The 21,043-nt window shown below is 39.1% G+C and overlaps 6 protein-coding genes across 10 annotated transcripts in view; 4 read left to right on the forward strand and 2 right to left on the reverse strand.

Moving 5' to 3' along the window:
- Positions 1–2,696, forward strand: LOC116614861. The gene is made up of 2 exons (XM_032376374.2): positions 1–697; positions 1,244–2,696. Exon 2 carries the CDS (start codon positions 1,579–1,581, stop codon positions 2,677–2,679), a length of 1,101 nt encoding a protein of 366 aa, XP_032232265.1. The 5' UTR covers positions 1–697; positions 1,244–1,578; the 3' UTR covers positions 2,680–2,696.
- A 212-nt stretch (positions 2,697–2,908) lies between these two features.
- Positions 2,909–8,491, reverse strand: LOC5507661 (UPF0587 protein v1g245604). 2 transcript variants are annotated; one of them, XM_032376375.2, is made up of 9 exons: positions 8,453–8,479; positions 8,141–8,224; positions 7,160–7,216; positions 6,931–7,012; positions 6,717–6,748; positions 6,544–6,621; positions 6,200–6,262; positions 4,852–4,897; positions 2,909–3,261 (listed from the first exon to the last, which is right to left on the reverse strand). In XM_032376375.2, the coding sequence occupies exons 1-8, from the start codon at positions 8,456–8,458 to the stop codon at positions 4,880–4,882; spliced, it is 420 nt and encodes a 139-aa protein (XP_032232266.1). In that variant the 5' UTR covers positions 8,459–8,479; the 3' UTR covers positions 2,909–3,261; positions 4,852–4,879. The 2 variants fall into 2 exon arrangements, with proteins under 2 accessions (XP_032232266.1, XP_001628307.1); XM_001628257.3 differs by lacking the exon at positions 4,852–4,897 and having other exon boundaries at positions 8,453–8,491.
- Positions 8,492–10,977: 2,486 nt separating this feature from the next.
- On the forward strand, positions 10,978–12,686 carry LOC5507675. The gene has a single exon (XM_001628234.3). The coding sequence runs from the start codon at positions 11,107–11,109 to the stop codon at positions 11,716–11,718; it is 612 nt and encodes a 203-aa protein (XP_001628284.1). The 5' UTR covers positions 10,978–11,106; the 3' UTR covers positions 11,719–12,686.
- Positions 12,687–13,129: 443 nt separating this feature from the next.
- Positions 13,130–15,545, forward strand: LOC5507669 (glutaredoxin). Of its 2 annotated transcripts, XM_032376378.2 has the most exons (3): positions 13,130–13,429; positions 14,230–14,258; positions 15,356–15,545. In XM_032376378.2, exons 1-3 carry the CDS (start codon positions 13,202–13,204, stop codon positions 15,372–15,374), a joined length of 276 nt encoding a protein of 91 aa, XP_032232269.1. In that variant the 5' UTR covers positions 13,130–13,201; the 3' UTR covers positions 15,375–15,545. The 2 variants fall into 2 exon arrangements, with proteins under 2 accessions (XP_032232269.1, XP_001628285.2); XM_001628235.3 differs by lacking the exon at positions 14,230–14,258 and having other exon boundaries at positions 13,139–13,429.
- A 486-nt stretch (positions 15,546–16,031) lies between these two features.
- Positions 16,032–18,717, reverse strand: LOC5507667 (coiled-coil domain-containing protein 9). 2 transcript variants are annotated; one of them, XM_048730817.1, is made up of 3 exons: positions 18,601–18,717; positions 18,220–18,243; positions 16,032–18,112 (listed from the first exon to the last, which is right to left on the reverse strand). In XM_048730817.1, exons 2-3 carry the CDS (start codon positions 18,234–18,236, stop codon positions 16,231–16,233), a joined length of 1,899 nt encoding a protein of 632 aa, XP_048586774.1. In that variant the 5' UTR covers positions 18,237–18,243; positions 18,601–18,717; the 3' UTR covers positions 16,032–16,230. The 2 variants fall into 2 exon arrangements, with proteins under 2 accessions (XP_048586774.1, XP_001628308.1); XM_001628258.3 differs by lacking the exon at positions 18,220–18,243.
- Positions 18,718–18,758: 41 nt separating this feature from the next.
- LOC5507668 (Fanconi anemia group D2 protein) overlaps positions 18,759–21,043 on the forward strand; it is a 33,615-nt gene continuing 31,330 nt past the window's right edge. For both annotated transcript variants that reach the window (XM_048730815.1, XM_048730816.1), the window contains exons 1-6: positions 18,759–18,988; positions 19,256–19,366; positions 19,606–19,673; positions 19,825–19,877; positions 20,737–20,787; positions 20,867–20,927. In XM_048730815.1, the coding sequence (XP_048586772.1) occupies positions 18,910–18,988; positions 19,256–19,366; positions 19,606–19,673; positions 19,825–19,877; positions 20,737–20,787; positions 20,867–20,927 (423 nt within the window). In that variant the 5' untranslated portion in view covers positions 18,759–18,909. The remainder of the gene's footprint in view (positions 18,989–19,255; positions 19,367–19,605; positions 19,674–19,824; positions 19,878–20,736; positions 20,788–20,866; positions 20,928–21,043) is intronic.

The following is a 21,043-nucleotide window of genomic DNA, read 5'->3' on the forward strand; positions in this document are numbered from 1 at the left end:
AATTTCCCTTTATTAGAGCGGACCTTCCAGTCGAGTGGGGGGATTCTTCCGAACCCTCGAGCCACCCATATGGCTACACTAACCATCGCCAGCTAACGGTCATGGACGCCGGCTAGCGGCAGTCCGCGTAATACCGCACAAGGTGTGATTTTAATACAGAGACGAGTAGAAAGTAAAAAGATCAGGGACGTTTATGGTGCGAGGACGACATATGGCCTTTAACAAATAGCCTCAACAAGTAATCAAGAGCCTCATCAATGTTGTGCGTTTTTAGGACGCCATGATTCGTTTGTCATTGCTGAAATTTTTCCATTGGGACTGGCCAGCAGTTGGCCTATTTTCACTCTGGAAACCAGTGGCTCTGAGGCTTCTCGAGGCAAGAAAAGAAAGGGTGAGGCGAAGAAAGAGGGAAGAGTTGGCGCAGCTTTAAATTTTTAACCTAAAGGTGGTCAGTAAAAAGCGAAATTTCAGCCTCCGGGGCCCATGGTGGCCTGTTAGCGGCTCACGTGTTTGGACTCGTGGCACGAGGCTTCGTGAAACTTAATACGTGACTTCAGTGTCTGTTGAGCGTGGGTGCATCTTTCGCAGCCAGAAACGATTAGCGGGGGCTAAATATAACCCAGGCTGAGCTAATAATAATTGCAACGGAGCAGAACAACACAATGCCCCCGGCTAGACATCGCTAGCGACCTAGCTGGTAAGAGTTGCTTGTTCTTTATTAATTCATCAAGTATACATATATTGCATGAGATATAACTCGACAAAATCAATTGTTAGTCAACTCAACAGCTTCTCAGATAGAAAAGATCTTATTTACAATATTCATTACTATTCATTTCAAGTGCTCCCTGTGCCCCCCATGCATGGACAGATGATGTCATGCGTACGATTGATCAGCTAATCTACCAAAGGATTACGAAGAATTACGTACAAATACTTAACCAAAAGAGAAACAAATGAAGTGTTTTTCTCTTGTCGTTAATCGATAATCGTCGGCGCAGTTAAAAATAGACTGTTCCCTTGAGAAGGAGTCATGGGGGTGAAACCAAACAATGATAAAATAATCCTAGAAACAAAATTCTAATTAAATTAGAATCGTGAAACAAAAACACAATAGATCGCTCACCAGGAGAAATTCTTTAGCAAAGAGTTGATATTGCGAAAAAAAAAAGCAAAGAACAACCTTGTTCAAGACAAAAACAAAATAAGCAAAAAACAATGTTTTTTTTTTTATTTGCCCCAGGGGCACGTCTCCAATGTCCACAATTCAAACATCGCTGAAGCTATACATTCCAGACATCCGCTGAAAATGGAAACATTTATCAAAAAATCGTTTTATCATGGATCATCCATGAACTTACATCAAGTAAACAGAGTTGGATAGATTGTCAACAAGATTTAAATCAGCGCATAACAGGACTGCCTGCAGGGAAAACATAAAAAAGATTCTCTCAGCCTTGACGAAAAAACGCCGCCACTGGAACAACACACAAACGCGATACACTTTCGGCGTAGACTGCCCTCGATTCAGGATCAAAGACCCATACACCCTTCACAAGGTAAAGTTATCAAGTTGCCATGAAGCGGGTTCCCAATGTCCAAGAGAGATGTATCAACTCGAAAGCACTCAGAAAAGCAAATGTGGTGAATTCACGAGAGGACCAGCTACTCGAGAAGCACAAAGCGAGATTAGACCGCGAACTCACTTTGATGCAGACTCATATACGAGCATCTACAAACCTGTTCAACCTTAAAAAGGAGAAGCTGGTGCAGCTAGCCACAGATGGTAGCACAAATCCCACGAGAATAAAACGCCAACGTTCTTACTCGATACATACTCTTCAACCGAGAAAATGTCTGGATGAGGTAGCTGAGGTTTACAATGTGCGGGCGTCAAGAAGTTCAGAGTGCATGACGCACCTCGAAGATGAAGTCACCGTTAACTGTGATGGTGATATGAGGCAAAAGAGACTTACACCATTAACGCAAACCGAGCTTCCAAAAATGGAGACACAAAGCACAGCAAGGAATAGGGCTGTCTCCTTTGAGGATGTAGACAGAGAATTCCCACTAGAAATGATGGAGAGGCTAAGAAGAAATATGCCGCTTGGAGCTCAATCTTCAATTAGATCTTGTCCGATAACATCATTGTCAAGTGAGGTGAAATCTGCTAAAAATGAGCTAATACCTCCAAGGAAAACACTTGGTGTTCTTAGAGGACAACGAAGAGCGTCTGTGCCTAATATCAAAATACACACCGCTCCAATAAACCCCGGCCATGCACGCCAGTCCCAGTGGGCACGACCAGCCAACAGCTCGTTTCCAAGCCGCAGTCTTCAAGATATTCAAGACGGTATATCATTTCAAACAGTGAAAAGAAGGGGAAGTAAGGGTGCTTTGCCTGCAATAGAAAGGTCCCCTGCTCTATCCTCTTCGCTTCCAAAGGACCAGGGAAGTTGTTTATTAGAAAAGTCAGTAGAAACACCTTCTCAATATCCTCCAAATACACCCACGACAGAATTTCAAAAAGACCGGCTTCTAGAGTGGAAGAAAGAGCGACAGATTCACAGCTTTTCAAGCACCACTTTGAAGGCCAGGATTCGATTTGTGGCAGCCATGAGTAAGTTTGCTCATACAACGGAAGACACGACGGCATGGGACGAGGCAACAAAGGGATAAAAGAAGCAGATAAAACGTAAAAAAAAAAACCAGACAAATCTATGCACCATGTCTGGGCAACAGTTTTCTGGACTTTGTAGCCATTTCAGGGAGTCCAAAGTGAGCTAGTATAGGTGATAACTTAATAAAAAGAAGAAAGCAGATACTGTTAACCATTTTGAAACGAACTTAGAATGAGGAGGATGCGTAATCATCAGCATATAAAAGGATGGTGTCGAATTCTAAGTAGTTAGTCAACCAATAGTATAGTTTATTTTGAGGAACCAGTTACAACTATAAGGTATAGCAGCTATTTAAACATAAAGAGTTACTTGATTTTTATCAGCAATTTACAAAATATAATTAAAATCATTACTTTATAGAATCTGTTCAAGTAATGTCAGTTCACAATATTGACTTTGGGGAATGAAGTAAATCTTTCTATATAGAGTTTCCTTCTGTGGCTCCAAATCTTTATCCTGCTTTACCCACAGGTTGTTTTCACTTCAGCAAAAGCCTTTATATTTACAGCTTTATGAATTGTGAAGTGACCCCGTAAACGCCGACAGCATTTTGGGCCTTCTCGTCATAATCCGACCAATCCTGCAAAACAAAAATAATCACCAAGTCATAAAGTAAACAGTCTACGGAACAGATGCTCATTCAGGCCCGTAGCCAGGATTTTGAGCGGGGTGGTTCGTTTTTTCATTTCAGCGGACCAAATTTCCGATATACCCCTCTCCTCGGCTTATTACATTAGGCAATCTATCTTGTATTTTAAATTTTATCAATAAGGTACTTTTTAACATATAGCGATAATAATAAAGATAATGATCATAAAAATAATTTTATAATCATTGTAAAGACATATTGATATGCACGGTATATCTCCAGCCAAACGTTATATATTTTTGTTAACTCTGAGCGGACCTTCAAGCCGGGTGGGGGGGGGGGGGGGGGGGGGGAGGAAGGGGGGTTCGACCAAAACCCCTGAATTCCCCCTGGCTATGGGCCTGTCATTTGCATAAGCAACTGTCCGGCGTCCTCGATTCCATGGTCGCCATTTTTTGCTATTTGTCATGACAACAGCCCATACGCTTTGACGAAGGCGATGTTTTGCGAAGTTTTACTACATTTATAACATTAGATAGTATGCTCGCCTGTTATACTTTTTAAACAAAAGAATATCATGACAATAAAGTATAAGAGTCAACTTATCTCATGTTAGAAAATCAACTACCTAAGAAGTCTTAAAAGAATCAGATTTTGGCGATATTTTGAAGAGAATGAATCACATGAGAAAAGTTCTAACTCACAAAATTTCACATTTTCGGTACATCCATTCATAAGCAAATTAAAAGCCGAGACTCACAGCATTGCTAAAACTGTTATTTTACTTAATCAGAGAGATCTTTGAGCACATATTTCCACCTGGTTTTAAAATTATTAAACGATTACGAGCTTGCATGGTTTACCGTCTCCAAGCAGCAAACCACGCATGTAATTATATTCTAAATATCTCGAAAAGGCGTCGCTGGAAATCGCTGGAAAGTTTGTATTGGACGTTTGATAAGAATTCCTTCAGGAATTCGTCTGTGAGGTCTGATTTGAGCAGTAAGTCCTTATATAGCAAACACATGCAACAACAACCAGAAATTATGTTTGGTTCTAAAAACATTTTTGGTACACCTAGTCATAGACTCGTTTTATAAATATCATGTACCATATATGAATCTCCAACTAATAAACTCGCGGTGTGTGAAAGATGGGTTCCAGATCCTAACGCGTTAAAAATAGGAGGATAAATTCAAAAGTGTGTCATTCACTCCTCGGTCTAGACTAAATCTTTGTTCTAGCCGTAGAAGCGTGCGTAAATAGCAAAAGAATGAAATGAACAAGTGAACGTGCATTCCAGTATGGCAACTGCGTTAAAAATAAACTTCCCTATTTTTTTCCAATTTTTTTTTTTAATTTGGGCTAAATAGAATGTTGTTATTATGCGTAAAAATTACTCTTTAGGATGAGGCACAATTTAGAAAATGAAAACGAATAAAACGCTCAAAATAATTTTATTCACGTCCAAGAGATTTTATGCTAATGAGTCGAGCATGATTTTTATTGTAAATTTCCACTTCGCAATAAATCATGGTGGTGAGACACCGAGAAAGAGGGTAGAAAAGCAGCGAAAGATACCTTTTAAGCCTCTTTGAAGCAAGAAACATCACTTTTGGTACTCCGCCTGAAGAAGGAAAATGCCATTTTTATGATAGTGTAGGCTGTTTTATTTATAAAAGTTGTTTTACTAGCTTTTAAGCAAAGCGATTCAATCGAATCAAATTGTAAACATATGACCAATGATTGATATTAACAAAAAAAAAAAAGAAATACTTGCAAAATAGGTTCTCTATGACAAGAGCCATCAAAATGTCATGTGACCCATAGTCCTTAATTTGTCAGGTTAAAGCGGTGAAAATCGAGAGAGTCCTTGTTTAAAAACTATTTTAAACCACGCAGTGCATGCTGCAGTGAAAAAAAGTGAAAAAAAAGGCAAAAGACCCATTTTTAGCTATGGTTGCAAATTAGACAGCCTTTGTTACATCAACCGTATGCTAGATCAAAGGTATACCCCGTGAGCCAACTAGGGGTCATCAATGAAAATTAAAATTTTATAATTTTAAATAGAAGCTTAAAACGGCCACAAAGGCGTAATGCGCCATTGAAATTGTTGTCTGTTGTTGTGAACAATAATGCGATAAATTTTAGTTAACGAAAGAACCAAATACGTCCGATCTTCAAGATTTCTAAGAAATGATTTATGTTAATGTGAATGATTTACGAAGTTTGGCGATCAGAAACAGCCTTCTAGCTCAAACCCCCAAATGCACTGTTCGGCTCTTCCACCATATCAATATTTTTAGTGCGTTTCCTGAAAAAAATTCGAAAGAATTCGTCTAGAAAAATTGCTCATGCTAAATTTTGAAATGTTTCAAAGTTGTGCTCAAGAACAGGCTTGGGTTTATTATCATTGAGCTAGGTAGAAAGCTTGATAAGTTATCTCATCCCTGTGAAGCGATGACTTAAAATGGCGTCGCATGGAATCGAGGACGCCGGACAGTGGCTTATGCAAATGAGCATCTGTTCCGTAGATGTATCAGCCTGAAAATGTTTCTCGGTCCCACTGTTTGAGCTTTGAAGAGGTAGCGCAGTTAAAAACAAGTCAAACTAATATATTCCACCCATTTAAACAATCTTTCCTCTCATATAATCCCTAATTGAATGGCTATTACCAATACTTCAAAGATTTCAAAAGTCATTGGCATTTTGTGTGACTTTTAATGGCGAAAAAGAAACTAAAAACTGTAGGCTATACATTTAGACCCTTTCCCCCGAAACAATGGCTTCAAAGAGTTTAAAGCAATTATGAAACCCAAGTTCCATCATATGGAAAGTTTCTTTTTTCTGTAATTATTTAAAAAGTCTCTCTCTGCAGGGTCTTCTTTAAACAGGGACACCCTTTTTTGAGCAACAACGAGTTTATTACCTTCTCTGTGAGGTCAACCTCAAATGGAGTTGACGTATTCTCCCCTTCAGCTGTCCAACCAGTCTGATAGAAATAGAAACTGGATTGAGAAAGGTGCCCTTTTAGCCTGCCTAAGAGGCATGGAAAGGGGGGGAAGGTTATTGTAATTAGGATTGCGGCCATTGTGGAGGGTGCTTGCAGATGTCCTTCCGATCCCCCCCCCTTCTTTGGGACCACTTATTTGTCACTGTAAAAGGACCTTTTAAGAGTGCCTGCAAAGGCTGATAGGTCTCTGAGCATGTTCTTCATTTGGCTTTACCCATAACCCCTGGATAACCCAATCTTAAACAAGAAAGTCATGGTACCCTTGGTGAGAAGTCAGTGGGCTCAACTCCTCGGCAGTCAAAGGACACTATTGTGTGGAATTTTCCATTATGGCTGGCCTGAAGAAAGAACCCAAGCAAACTCTGTGAGTAACTGCACCATGTGCTGCCCTCCCCTCCCCCAACAAACTGGATGCTCTTTGGTATTCCCTTACCAAATATGGATGTATACTATCCTTCATGATATCTGAAAGAAACAGATAAGAACATGAATTACTTTAAATGAAAACAGCCAAACAGAGGCCTTAATTTTTAAATGTATAAATAGGCTATTTCTGCAAAATTTCTATATGTTAAAACATAGCAATATTTTCTTACTAACTAACACATTTCTCTGTGTGTTTGATATTATGTGAGTTTCTCTCTTACCGACAGAGTTTTCTCTATGGCATAATTTGCACTTGGACACAAAATGGGCATACCCTCTACCACCCTTTACAGGCTGACTTTCCTGGTGAGAAAAACACATTTTGATACCTGGAGGGCAGAGCTAGTTACAGACAATAGCCAAGTAAATACAGATAGATAAACAACTGGACAAACAAACAGACAGATGAAGGGAGCTATTCAAATGGAATAAAATGCCAAAGGATCTCACCATCAAACACATATAGACCCATTGCTTTGTCACCTCTCCACAATTCATACATTTCAGCTGAAAATGCAATAAAGAAGCTAATTTAGTAGAAAGCTAAAATGCAGAGAATGACTAGAACTCATACTACAAAGCATGATATGGACTCATAATAGTATGGGATAGTAGTAGTAGCTTTATTTTAAGAGGGTACACTTAAAAGCTTGTGGGGGAGGGGAGAAAGGGTGCCCTCATAAGGCAGGGGTGGGGGGGGAGGAGGAGTGCTCTCAAGGGTGGGGTAAGGTGCTCTTTTAAGAAAGGGGTAGGGTGTTTTCATAAGGGGGAGGGGGAAAGGGTGCCCTCATGGGGTAGTGTGCACTCAAGGGATGGGGTAGGATGCCCAAGATAGGAGTAGGGTGTTCTCATAAGGGGGTGGGTTAGGAAGTTTTGAGTAGGGTACCCTCATAATGGGTGGGATAGGGTATCATTAGGGCGAGGGTAGGTTACCCTCATAATGGGTGGGGTAGGGAGCCATTATAATAGGAAAGGGTAGGGAGGGTACCATCATAAGGGTAGAAGGCAAGGTACCCTCAATGGGTGGGGTGTAGACATAAGGGGGGAAGGTAAAGTACCCTTAAAATAGGTAGGGTAGGGTGCCATCATAAGAGAAAGTGTAGGGTTTCATTTTAAGAGGGAAGGGAGGGTACCATCATAAGGGTTGGGGTAGGGTGTCATCATAAAGGGTGGGATAGGTGTCGTCATAGGAGAAAGGATAGGGTGTCATAAGGGTAAAAGTAGGGTACTATAATAAGGGTTGTGGTAGGGTGTCATCATAAAGTGTGTGGTAGGGTGAAGCTGGAAGTATAATTATAGAGACAGAAGATTACTACCTAAAGAGATTAATCACAAAACTTGCAGCAATAATGCTATGCTATTTGTATTTGAGTAAAATAAGTATAAAATAAATATTTTAGAAATTACAAGTCAAATCAACAATAAACATACCATCAAATACCAACGAAAATCTTCACCTTCAGCCTTAAGATTTGTAACATTTTCAAGATTAGCCTTAAGCTGCAAACCGATCCGCTAAAAAAAAAGAGGATGTCTCAACATTTTACATCGAGAAACATCGAACTCTCTCACGAAGTGACAAAAGATTTTTACACTAAAAAAAACAACAAAAATTATGACGAGAAATTGGTAGAGATTATATCATATTATCCTTATGATGAGATCGAAATAAAAGCAACTCGATTACAATAAGAGTTTAATGAGAAAAGCAAGAGAAACATGAAAAAACACATGAATACATACCACCATTTTGGCCAAGAGATCGTGAGCCTGCAGTTTAAAGTTTACATTACAGCGGCATTTCTCTGATAAAATCTAAATCAAATTAAATATTTCATACTCTACCGACAGGAGCTTCCTTTTGTTTAATTTCGTCGCTACAATGTGGTTTTTACTTCGTCTATGGGAATGATAATTCTTTTTCGTCTCATTTAGAATATGATTTTGTTTCATGGGAGGCCTGTGGTTTGATGAGGAAGAGAGCGGTGCATTATGGGCAGATATGTAAAAAACAAAATGGCTCATCACTCTTTTCTAGCCCGCACCATCATGGTGGCCGAAAAATCTGGTGTGAGCGGGGCTATTAGAGCACTACAAAACGTCATGACTCAAGAAAAACACCTGAAGGATATCCAGTTCAAAAGAAGATACGAAAAGCCGACCATCAAAAGGAGAAGGAAGACTTATGAAAGCTCTCTGAGATTGTACAATTCTGAAATGCAGCGAAAAGTGGATTTTATCATGAAGGGCCAAAGAAGAGAAACACCGTGGACATAAAAAGGACTATTGTTGGACTATTTGTTTCATTGTCTGTTAAACATTGAAAAAAAGGGTCAAAAGAACTTTAATTTGCTAAAGTTAAGGGGACTGTCCCCACTCACTATCACGTGACTTTGCATACCCCCCAAGCCAGCAATATAAACTCCAAATAGTCTGCACACTACTTCCACTTACCAAAAATGTATCAAAAGTTGTTTGAAACACAAAGCATCTAAGACTGTCATAGAGGGCGAAGCCATTGACACCTGAAATGGCTTGGCTCAGTTGGTGTTACTGATCTTTGCTGTGTAAGATAGTTTAATGGAGTGAGGCATCCACAACCTCTAACGAGTCAGACCCTCGTGGCCGTTGTTTCACTGTTGCGCACATTTCAGAGGATGTCATGGATGACATCTTCTATTCTACTGTATGTCAGCTAATAACAGCCCTGGCCTTAGCTTGCTAGGATGCTATGGATGACATCTTCTATACTACTGTATGTCAGCTAATAACAGCCCTGGCCTTAGCTTGCTAGGAGACTATGGATGACATCTTCTATTCTACTGTATGTCAGCTAATAACAGCCATGGCCTCAGCGTCCTAGGGTTGCACCTTTGTAAACTACACAATAAAGAAGATGTGGAAACAGTAAAAAAAAGGATAGACCTTTGCTTTATCCTGATCCTGGATCTGCCCTGCCCTGGATCGTATATTTTTAATTCAGGATTTTGGTCAATGTTATATTGATGTTGATAACAGATGTTGATTACACCCAGAAAAGAAATAGATAAGCTAGATGATGACTGCTTATTTGAATACATAAAACTTTGTAAAACACTGGTATTAGCTAGGTTTCTATTTTTTTGACTTAATAGTGACAGGATGAGTGTTATTTTATCACTGTAAAGGAAAATAATTAAATGTTATGCATAAAAGAAATTAACCTGCCATAGATATACAGTGGTAACTCTTTTTTAACTTTACAAGAGATCTTGTAAAGTTAAAAAAGTTAAAAAATCTGAGAACTTGATAGAACTGATTGCTCCCACCTACCCCCCTATCAATTTTTTTTTTGAATGACCATATATAGACAGAACTCCACACCATATAACATTGATATTCATAATTTTTATTTTTATTTCATGGTACAATATTCACCAAAAAATACACATGTAATCAATTTGTTTTCCTTGTTTACCAATGTTCTCGCCCTTGACCCCCCTTCTAAAGTTTTATTATGTGAATTTCTTTATCTTTACAAGATCTCTAAAGATTCTTTGACACTGCTGTTTGCCTTTTATGTGAGTATCAAAATATATTATCAATTTGGAAATGGGATCCTTGTCCTTTTGCAAAAAAAAATATATATTAATTTTTTTAGCGGTCACGGTAACGAATCCTGCATTCTGATTGGCTAATAGAGCAGTACAGAAATTCCTATATCTGCCCTAGGTCCGAGAGTCGATATTTTGTGCGAGCTGCTCGCTCAAAGTATGTATTCGCTGGCGCTGAAAAAAATGTTATTCACCGGGCATATGTCGGTCCGTATCGAGGAATATCGTGACCTCGGCCTTGAGACCTAGGTCACGGTATTTCGCGATACGAACCTCCCACCCGGCAAATAACCCCTATATATCCATATGAACACAATAGTAAAGGATGATGCCATCCTAAGCAAATATTATGACCTGTTATACGATTTCCTCTGAAATTTTATATGGTTGTCAAACATCCATCAATCATAAATTTTATATTTGAAAATCGTTATTGACTATTGTGCTCTTGATTCCTTCGTCAAAACCCTCACTGTCTAGAAGTGTTATTTTTTGTGCGGGAGTGGGTTCTGTAACAAAGCCTGCACTAAGATTACTCTCTTTTTCTCGATCATGTGCAGAGCCTTCTTCTTGAGTTTGTAATATATGTCGAGTTATTTTTTTCCCTAAATGACAAATATTTGAGAAGTATTAAAAAAGCTTTAACTCTATGCCATTGTTGCCATGGCGTTTTTCCTTGTGTGTGCGCATGGGTAGTGACGTCACGATATAGTATGGACCCAAAACACTGAGCAGAATAGTGAACCAAACAACATTTTTTGGAGCGTATTCTACGTCAACAAGCTGTGTAAAATTAGCTTTGATATGTCATTATCGAACTTTGGGCTGAAAAAGCGGCCTACTGAGGCTCCTTACTCAAAACCAGATTACATCTTAGTATGCGAGACGATACTGTGCGAGCTAGAAGGACAGATAAAATCGTTGGAGGATAGACAACAAGAAATGGAGAAAGAGGAAAAAAGAAAGGCTTGTATAGCGGATTATAGCTGGTTGATAAGTTCACCAGAGAGGAAATCGTTTCAAATACCACCAGCACAAAGATTAACACTTGAAGATTTAGCCGCTAAAGTGCGGCCGGAGGATAGCAGTGAAATACTAAGCCAATTTCGAAAGGTACTCGAAAGTCAAAAGCTCGTCCCTCGAGATCTACCGCAAATCATGCAGTGTGTTATTGAGCGATATCTCAGCGAGCGGAAAGATAGTGATAGTGACACTACAATGCAGTGGATAAGTCGGAGTGTTTCTGGAATAGGATCGAGTTTTAAGACACTTCGTAGTCACTCTTCGAGTAAAGTCTACCCTGGTCTCATTGCTAGCGAGGAGATTATATGTGACTCTACTAGTGATGGCGATGACAGAACGAAGCGGTCGAAGAGTCTACCCGAATTCGTTGCCATGAAAAATCTGCCAGTTTAGCTGGATATAATGACATAGATGATATTTTAAGGTTAAGATATTTTATCGTCAGAAGTTAAGCATTCAGGGCAGTTTCATTGGTACTTAATTATAAGTATATGTTTTTTCAATTCCTGTTTTGATTTCATATTGCTTTCTTCTATCTATTACTTTTTCCTCTTTGTTTATTATAGATGGGCAAAGTTTCGTTAATGATTATATTTTACAAATCACTAATTTATCTATAATTTTATTCTAGATTATTCACTTTTTTTATATAAAAGCTCAGTAGCTAAAATAACCAGATATCAGTTCTGGTCTAAATCCCTCAGGAATAGCAACCTCTGTGCTAAAAAATGGGAAATTGGCAAAATTAAAATTTTAGAATCAGGCAAATCCTCACCTAAACCTGGGAAATCGAGGTGCTACAGAAAATGACGGTTATACTGTGGAAGAAGTGGAAATTGAATTTAAAAATTAATTGTTATTGTTAAGATTATGTGATTGACCATCTCCAAAGGTTCTATTGAGTGAAACAAAATGTAAAACGTGCCTAATAGGGGGTGCGGGGGTGCGATCCGCAACATTTTCGGGGCAAATCCGTGGATCCACAGATATTTTTAGATCAACACGGTTTGACAGATAAACAATAGCATCGATTGAGATTCTTTTAAAATCCGAAATTCGACCGTCAAAGCAGTAAAAACCCGAAATCCGTGCCCAAATTGTCAACAGATCCGTGATCCGCCGTATTTCCAAAATCCGTCAATCTGCTGAAATAATCATCAAAATCCGTAATCCGTGAGCATTTCAGGGCTGAATCCGCCGACTCACGAACCTATTCACCCCCTAATAGCAACAGGCTGTAATAACACAAAGATGGACAAACCATCATCATTTACTCTTGTGAGCATTGTCCTAAGTGGATACCTCTGTCATAAGCATAAGAAATTGGGAAAAAAATTAACTGGTTATTTTGTAACATCTCATTTGGTGGTCCTTTTTTTTGCAATGCCATTTTTTCTCCTCTCACCTGCCCCCTACTCCTACCCCATTGCTGGCCTTGCCCAGCCTCCCTCTCACACTTGTGACCTCTATGACCGTGGTTCCCATTCTAATGATCAGTAGAGGGTAGACAAAAAGGGTAGATACAGGTATCGTGGTGGGGGTGCATCTGCACCTCAGCCTATGAGCTTGGATTGCATTTGCTCGAGGCCATGGCTAGCAATTTCCTCAGCAAGCACTCACAAACAACATAGGGTCTCCAAATACGGAAGACTCAGGGCATATATCCATCAGAGAAAAAAAAAAGGGTTAAAAAAGCTGAACCTCCAGTATTTTACTCTGCAAAGTTGTTTTTGCTGATTTTGCTTTGGGTACCCCCACCATAAAAACCTCAGCCAAAAGACGAGAGGGAATGGTAACCACATTCCAGGCCTGGCAACTCGGCTCCACTTTCCTAGCTCTTGTACTCGAAGCTTTGTTTGCCGGTATTTAGTATTTTATGGGTACCGAAATGTCAACAAATCAAGCCGTAAAAGACTTTGTTGAGGGAGAGATCTCCTCACACAAGGTGATGATGTTCTCGAAAACGTATTGCCCCTTCTGCACCAAGGCGAAAAAGGCCCTCCAGAAGGCTGGGCTTCAAGACTTTCACGTCATCGAAATCGAGAATCGCAGTGATGGCGGAGAAATTCAAGATTACCTGAATAAAAGGAATAGAAGCCGAACTGTAAGTATTGGCATCGTGTGGCAGGATCTTTATCGATTTGATTGAAATGATTGCACTTTTTTATTGGTCATGGGTCATGGTCATCGGAGCAATTGCAAAATACCTCCCACCCCAAGCTATATGTTTTCTAAAAAAAACTCGTCCCCACGTCCACGCGTCCCCATGCTTCCATGTCACCAGTACCTCATGTTAACTCGATCTAACATCAACTCGTCCTTGCGTCAACTCGTCTCTATGTCAACTCGTTCTCGTGTCAACAAGTACTCTCGTCAACTTGTCAACACGTCCTCTCATCAATGCATCCTCTCGTCTAACTCGTCCTCGTGTCAACTCGTCCTCGCCTCAACTTGTCAATGCGTTCTCTCGTCAACTTGTCCAACTTGTCGTCATGTCCTCTCGTCAGCCTGTCAACGCGTCCTCTCGTCAACTTGTCAATGGGTCCTCTCATCCTGTCCAACTCACACTCACGTCAACGCGTCCTCTCGTTGAACTTGCCTTCGTGTCAACTTGCCAACACATCCTCTTGTCAACTCATCCCCAGGTCTTCACTCCAGCTTGTCTTCTCGTCAACTTGTCAATGCATCCCCACGTCAACTCGATTGTAGAATGATATTATGATTACAATTAAAAAGAACTTATTATTTTAAAGATTGTTGAATGGAGTTATAGGAGTCAAATTAAGATAGTATTTCTTTTAGTGGATTGTAGAACAGAAAATAATTACTTTTCAAAAGAACTTAGTATTTTAGAGGATTGTAGAACAGAGTTATGGGTAAATTAAAAATCCTTTGCACTCTTAGGGATTGTACATCGAAGTTATGAGTACAATGTAAGTACAACCAATGTTACAAATATACATGTTGTAAAAGGAAATTACTTAGTTCAGGGAACATGTTTCTTTTTACACATGATATCCAAACATAAACTAGTAGAATAGGTACCACATGTCTCAACTCAACTTCTGACAAAGATGTTTGAATTGGATCAAAACTAAACATTGTAGAGTATTAACAAGCTCTTAAAAATAAGGGTTTGCTCACAATTGTAGTCGTCAAATTTAGAGGCAAACCTCCCCTAAGAGAATTGTGATAACACCCCTAATTTACCATTTTTTTGGCAAATGGTAAATTAAGGATAGCCATTGATGCATTTATCTAAAGGGACGTTAGATGATGAGCCCTAAAAACAGGGTATATATTTGGAGTGGATCTATGATGTTATATATTAAACGAGTTGACATGGTGACATGTTGACACTGTTATAAACCGGAGGAGTTGACACGATGAAGCGTTGACTCTCTTCGCTAAATATTGGAAATGGCATTGACAGTAAGGGGTAATCTTTGAGTGGGGGAGGGGGGGGGGGGTATTCTGCAATCTAGCCACTACTTCATACTTTAAGTTACTTCTTCTCACTTGAAACCCAAACCCCATGGTCCCAGGTAAGGGTGGGATATGAACAAATGTAATAAAAGCCCCCCACCCCTTGTAATACAAACAGTATCCAAATCCCCCTACACCTCGGGATACCTTACGACGGCAGAGAGTCTATGACAGTGCACACAAAAGATTTTAGCGTGCGCTGCCATATTTTTCTTTTAGTGCGCAGAGAAATACAGTACAATGTGTGTACCGTCCTGGACTCTCCGCTGTGAATCTTAAGTTCGCTATTGTCCCCTCACTACTCTAGACCATTCGGGTGGGTGTTTTAAATGACTGTTTCTCTTCGTTCAATATATTGACCAAATCTAAATGATGTTATCTTTTGTCCTTATGATGACTTTGCAAATTTCATACAGTCTATAAGGGTAAAGACAGTTTGCCAATGTACATGTCTTCTTCACTGGAATATCAATGGGATTTATTAATTGGCCAGTATCCTGCACCAAAAAAGTATTTGACTGAATTGTTTTTCTTTTTACAATAGGTTCCACAAGTTCATATAAATGGGAAGTTCATCGGAGGAGGCACAGAAACCGAGGACCTTGAACGAAGTGGAAAATTGCTAGAGATGCTGAAAGCCTGTGGTGCCTTGTAAATCAGACATCAAATTTATTGTCAGATACTATTTTAAATGCAATAATATTTATTGAATTAAATTTCAATATTATGTGTGATTGTATGTTTGTTGTCTTTTATCTTTTCTAAACCAGATGAAAAAGCCTTATCTAGGTATTTAATTATAGATTTTACATTGATGCTATCGTGTAGTGAGATAGGCTATAGGCTTGATTATTCGCCTCCTCTGGGAGTAAAGGATCAGGGGTTTCATTAGGCACCGGTAGCCAGGGGAAGGCTATTTAAGACGGCTATTTCCCAACGAGTGCTGGCTACTTTTTTTTTTAATTTGACTCAAGTTTTATTTGAACTAAAAAGATAAAATACCCCCCCCCCCCCCCCCGCTACTTATCAATCTCCACCGCCTACTCTGAAAGATAATGAAAGCCCTGAGGATTGTTCAACAGCATCCAACGTTGGCTGGTAATAGAGCCTAGGAATGTGAATAAGTTAGTAAAAAGTAAAAGGAATATTATTTTTTAAAAAGATCTATCCAGTGCTTGGAGTCATGCTTTCCTTTTTTTAAAAGATCACTCAGTTGTAACTAATTTGACTCAATTTATTTGTTTTTTCTTGTATATTCTACTTGACATATGTAGTAACCTTATCAAGCTAAAAATGTATACATACAATTTTGAGTTATTATTAAAACAGGAATTAGCTATGTAAGATTTACTTGACATTAAAAATAGAGTAACAGTAGAGTAAAACCTCTGCCTACTATGTAGGCTAAAAACCTTAAGCTTAACCAACCCATTCTATGGGAATATTTTTAAGTTCTTCTTCATCCACTTCATAGTCAGCCCAGTTCCCTATTGGTGACTTTGGGGTTTTTAGGAAGTCAGGGAACTCATTTTCACCCTCTTCCTGTTTGACTACAAGCTTAGCCAAATGAGGGTGCTTTTCATGGTCGTCTTTGTTAGGTTGTTCGTCAGGTGGATGTGAATGTTTATCGTAATTGTCATTAAGACCTTGTTCAGACAGTGAAGGGTGGTCATCTTTGTTTGGTTGTTCATCAGGTGGATATAAGTGTTTTTCATGGTCATTACTGAGCTGTTGTTCTGGTAGGGAAGGATGTTTGTTAAGTTGTTCATCAGAGTGCTTATCGTCATCATTGTCAAGACGTTGTTCAGGCAGTGAAGGGTAGTTATCATAGTCTTGGCCTTCTTGTTTGGGCTGATGTTCAGGCAAATTAGCATGTACCTCGTGGTCCTCTTTGAGAGACTCTTCTTTGGTCATAGAACCCAAAGTTTTTTGTTCACTCAGCTGTTCTTGCCTTTGTGGCAAGGATGACTTTTTTGGTGTGGTATCTTCATCTGTGACTTCTGATGCTTTATGTTCTTCTGTTTGTTGATTTTCTTCATATGTTACCATATCTTCCTTGATATTATGTGCTCTGGTATCTGTTTCCTGCAAATCTTTGGCATGAGCATCAACTGTCGGCTGAGTTGATATAATTCTGATATTTTCCTGAGGATTGTATTTTTCTTGATTATCCATCTGTTGTGTATCTCTACTGGTTTCCTCATGTAGAGTGTCTTTTTCTATGGTATCTAACTTTTCTTTTGCTTGATCATACTCTGGTTTCTTATTACCTAAATCTGTGTTACTCCCAACTGTGTATTCATTGCTTTGTGTTGTATCTTCCCAGTCTTCTGCTAAAGGTACAGATCCATCTGCCTTGGGTGGTATCTTATATCTCTTGTCTGTGCTTTCCCAATCCCCTGATAATTCATCATTCCTATCCTTATGATGCTGTTTAAACTCCTGCCTCTCTACACCTCTATCATCGTGATAGTTCCAGTTGTGTCTTTTACCCCTATGAGAGACTTGTTCATACTTGCCCCTGTCCTGGAAACCAGTCTGTTCCTGAGAATCATGTTTGATGCCTGGCACCTTATACTGATCCCACTCTCGTTTCCAGCCTCCTCCTCTCTTCTGCCTTTCCTTTCGCTCTTGATCAACCCTTTCCCTCTCCTGTTTCCACTCCATATACTCTCTCCTAGACTTACCGGTCATACTTATTTCAGGATTGTCAAACTGGCCTTTTGACCTGTGGGGTAATTTGTCTTTTTTTATTCTATCAACAACGGATTCAAACTGGTTTCCACCCCAAGAATGGCTGGACCGACTCATAGCCTTTGACATATCGGCACGGTGATCATCAGCAAGAAAATTTCTCCCAGACGGTGGAGCATCCATCTTGATTTCTCTCTCCACTACTTCAATATTTCGCTTTCGCTTTTCTTCAAAGACATGTGCCCTTGGTACTTCTCTGCTCATCTTAGCAAGCACTCTCCCTCTTGCTCTGCCCTTTGTGCTTGGTGGTTTTTCATCCATTCTGACCCCTGTCATCTTCTGCCCTATCAGTGGTGCTTTTTCCTCTTCTTCTCTTGCTATTTCCTTGCTGTGTTCTTCTGCATGTTTGATGTCATCTTCGATCTCTTGCTGACGCTTCAGAAGCTGCTCATTCTTCTCCCTGATCTTTCTTATCCTCTCTTCGAGGAGAGCTTCCTTTTTGAGCTTCTCTGTGACCTCGCAAACAATGCCAGGCTTCGATTCAGATTTTGATCCAATTTGTCTTCCTCTACCTCTGCCACGACTCTTAACTTCTGCCATAGCAGCGCTAGGAAAGATTTGAAATAGAATTAACAAAGTTTTTTTTTTAAATGTGCAACCTAGCATTTTCAATAACATTTGACATTTACAAACAAAGGTTCTTTTTTTCCATACCTAAAAGCTTCTGCCATAGCAGCGCTAGAAAAGATTTGAAATAGAATTAACAAAGTTTTTTTTTTAAATGTGCCACCTAGCATTTTCAATAACATTTGACATTTACAAAGAAAAGTTCTTTTTTTCCTCGTGAAATAAAACGGCAGCGAAAACCTGAATCTAGTATATAACAGGCAAGATCATAGATGTTGCATTGGCTTCGGCATGATAACTCCGTGAAAGCAAAGTTTGGCTAACAAGGTCAGCTGTGAGATTAAAAGGCAATGTTTTGCTGGTTACTATTTTTCACTTCGGAGAACAAATCAGAGCCTTTGCAAGCGATAATTTTCAAAATACTTTGTCCTCGATTGTAGATAGAGCTTCCTTGAAAATATCTTATACCTTAGTTTGGAGATCGAAGTCCTTCAGCCAACTTCTGCGCTGTTTATTTTGCAGCAAAAAAATACAAAACCTGGTTATCAGACAACGCGCGTCTTCTTCGAAACCAAAACTTGAGCCTGCATTACATGGGTCAGCTGACGAGAGCCCAGGCTAACGCGGTTAGTTAAACGCATGCGCAGTGAGACGAAAACAAAAATCCGCGGGAATAACAAAATGTCGTACAAGGCCATTTAGCAACTTGGCGAATTTGGACTTTTTTATCAGGAAATTCGCGTATGTTAGGCCAAGGGGAAAAATAGAGAAATAGGAATGGGGAGGTCAAAGAATGTTCTCAATGGAAATCGCAGGAGATCGGCAAAGAAGACGGAGAAGGAATCCGCTAGCATGTGTGAGTTATGCCAATGAGCCATTCTATTTTTTTATTCCCTCCTCTTCTTGTCCAAACGCATTGTTTTCAGAGAACAGTGTTTGTCTATTATAACAAAGCTATAACATGAGCTACGACCAATAAATTCTCAAGTTTTTGCCGCGTTTAAAATAGGTGTTTTGACTTTCTGGTGTTCTTATTAAAAAAAAAAAAAAAACATAGCCAAACCCCCTTCACCCCCGAAAAAATGTTGTTAAATTACATCATCTGCTATTTGTTTGCCTACAGCTAAGAAAAGGCGTCTGTCAGCAGAAGCTGCTGTTAATAATAGTTTGTTTGGAAGGCTTGTAAGAGGTGCTGGGATTTTTCTAAAAGCTGGTACTTTCCAAGATGAGATTGGTATGTTGATGGAATAACAATACTAATGTGCATATAGCCACACCAAGGAGCTTGAAAAATGGCATAGAAAATCACAAGTGTAAATCGACAATTATTTAGATACTAAATTGTACATTGCAATCTTATGATAAATAAAAATACCCTAATAGTTGACATCTTGTCCCAGAATCGTGACTTACATTGTAAAATAAATTTTTCATGGTTTATAGTATTGTTACTGAATCTTGTGTTCTTCATAGGAGTTGATGTCTCAATTTTCCAGAAGAAACTAATAGCTGCTCTAAAAGCTCAAACAAACACATCTGAGGTAATTCAAATCACTTTTCCTTGACTAAGGCTAACACAGCCCCTGCAGAAAGTGCTTGTACCCTCTGATTTTGACTTAGACACCATTGTGTCCAGTCCATTTTACCACCTCTGAAATATTAAATAGTTGTGACAAACATATTTGTGTCCAGGTTGTTGAGGAGTTTATTGAAGGTTTGCAAGAGCATACTGAAAGTCCAGAAAGGTATGTTCATTGATATAACTATAACAGACACCAGGAACATACCTAAAAGCTAGACCTTGTAAAGGATCCTATCAACCAACACAAAATGTGACTCATGAAAACAGACCTTAGAGTTTTCGGTTATTTAACCAAACTCATGCCCGCATAACAGAACTCTTGTGCGATGATAATGGAAAGATCACTACCGCACTGCAGAATGCTTGTTCCTTGATATTGGAAATTTTGTGCCCACGTCATGGTACGCTAGCTCCCTGAAAATGGAAAGCTTGCAACTTGCTTAATTAAAGCTTGCAGGTTGTATATTATAAATAACATGTAATAACGACAAACAATGTGATCTCCAGTTGACCGTGACGTTTAGACAACACCCTATGGAGTGTACAAAAGTCTAGATAAAGAACAACTTAGAAAAAGGCTGATTTCGAATTCTAAGTGATCGTTATAACACTTCTGTAAACATACTATAATAAAATATGAAATGATTTATCCAGGCATTTTTCTCACTTATCATAATTAGGGATAGTTTAGTTTTCTTTTACACACTGGCTGGGGGTTGAAGTCAAACTATATTTTCCTGTGTAAAAGATCTTTCTAAAGGTTGTTAAAAAGTTTGAAGATTTTCTATAATATATTTTTATCCTAGATTTTTTTACAATATAAATGGAAAAGGAGTTAAAAACAACAACAACAAAACAATTTCGACCTAAACTGTGATCTGGGGTCAGACATGAGTTGCCATCAGGTGTCTGCGGTACCCTCCCAAGCCTTCAGCATACCAGCTGCAATGAGAGTGAATAGCTTCCCAAATTTATTATTTTATAGGTACTTATGGTACTCACAACAATCTTTTTTTGATCAGATTTCGCTTGAGCCTTTTGCCAATTGTGGTTGCTGAAGAGAGTGAAGGAAGGTAGAGTTGCTTTTTTTATAATCCTATCAGTGATCATGTCTTATGTTTTTTATACCTGACGCCTGATATTTGTTTGTAGTATCCATGGTAACAATCAAGAAAGTATGATGCGAATATTCCTTGGAATTGATATTCTCCAGGTAAGATGCCCTACTTGTCTACACTACCTTGCTTGTTTCGTGCTTATAAAACTTTGAGTAATATTACAACATTCAATTAAACCAAGCACTGATACAACAACTGAAAAGGGGGAAGT

This window comes from Nematostella vectensis, chromosome 1, assembly GCF_932526225.1.
Source record: "Nematostella vectensis chromosome 1, jaNemVect1.1, whole genome shotgun sequence".
NCBI lineage: Eukaryota > Metazoa > Cnidaria > Anthozoa > Actiniaria > Edwardsiidae > Nematostella > Nematostella vectensis.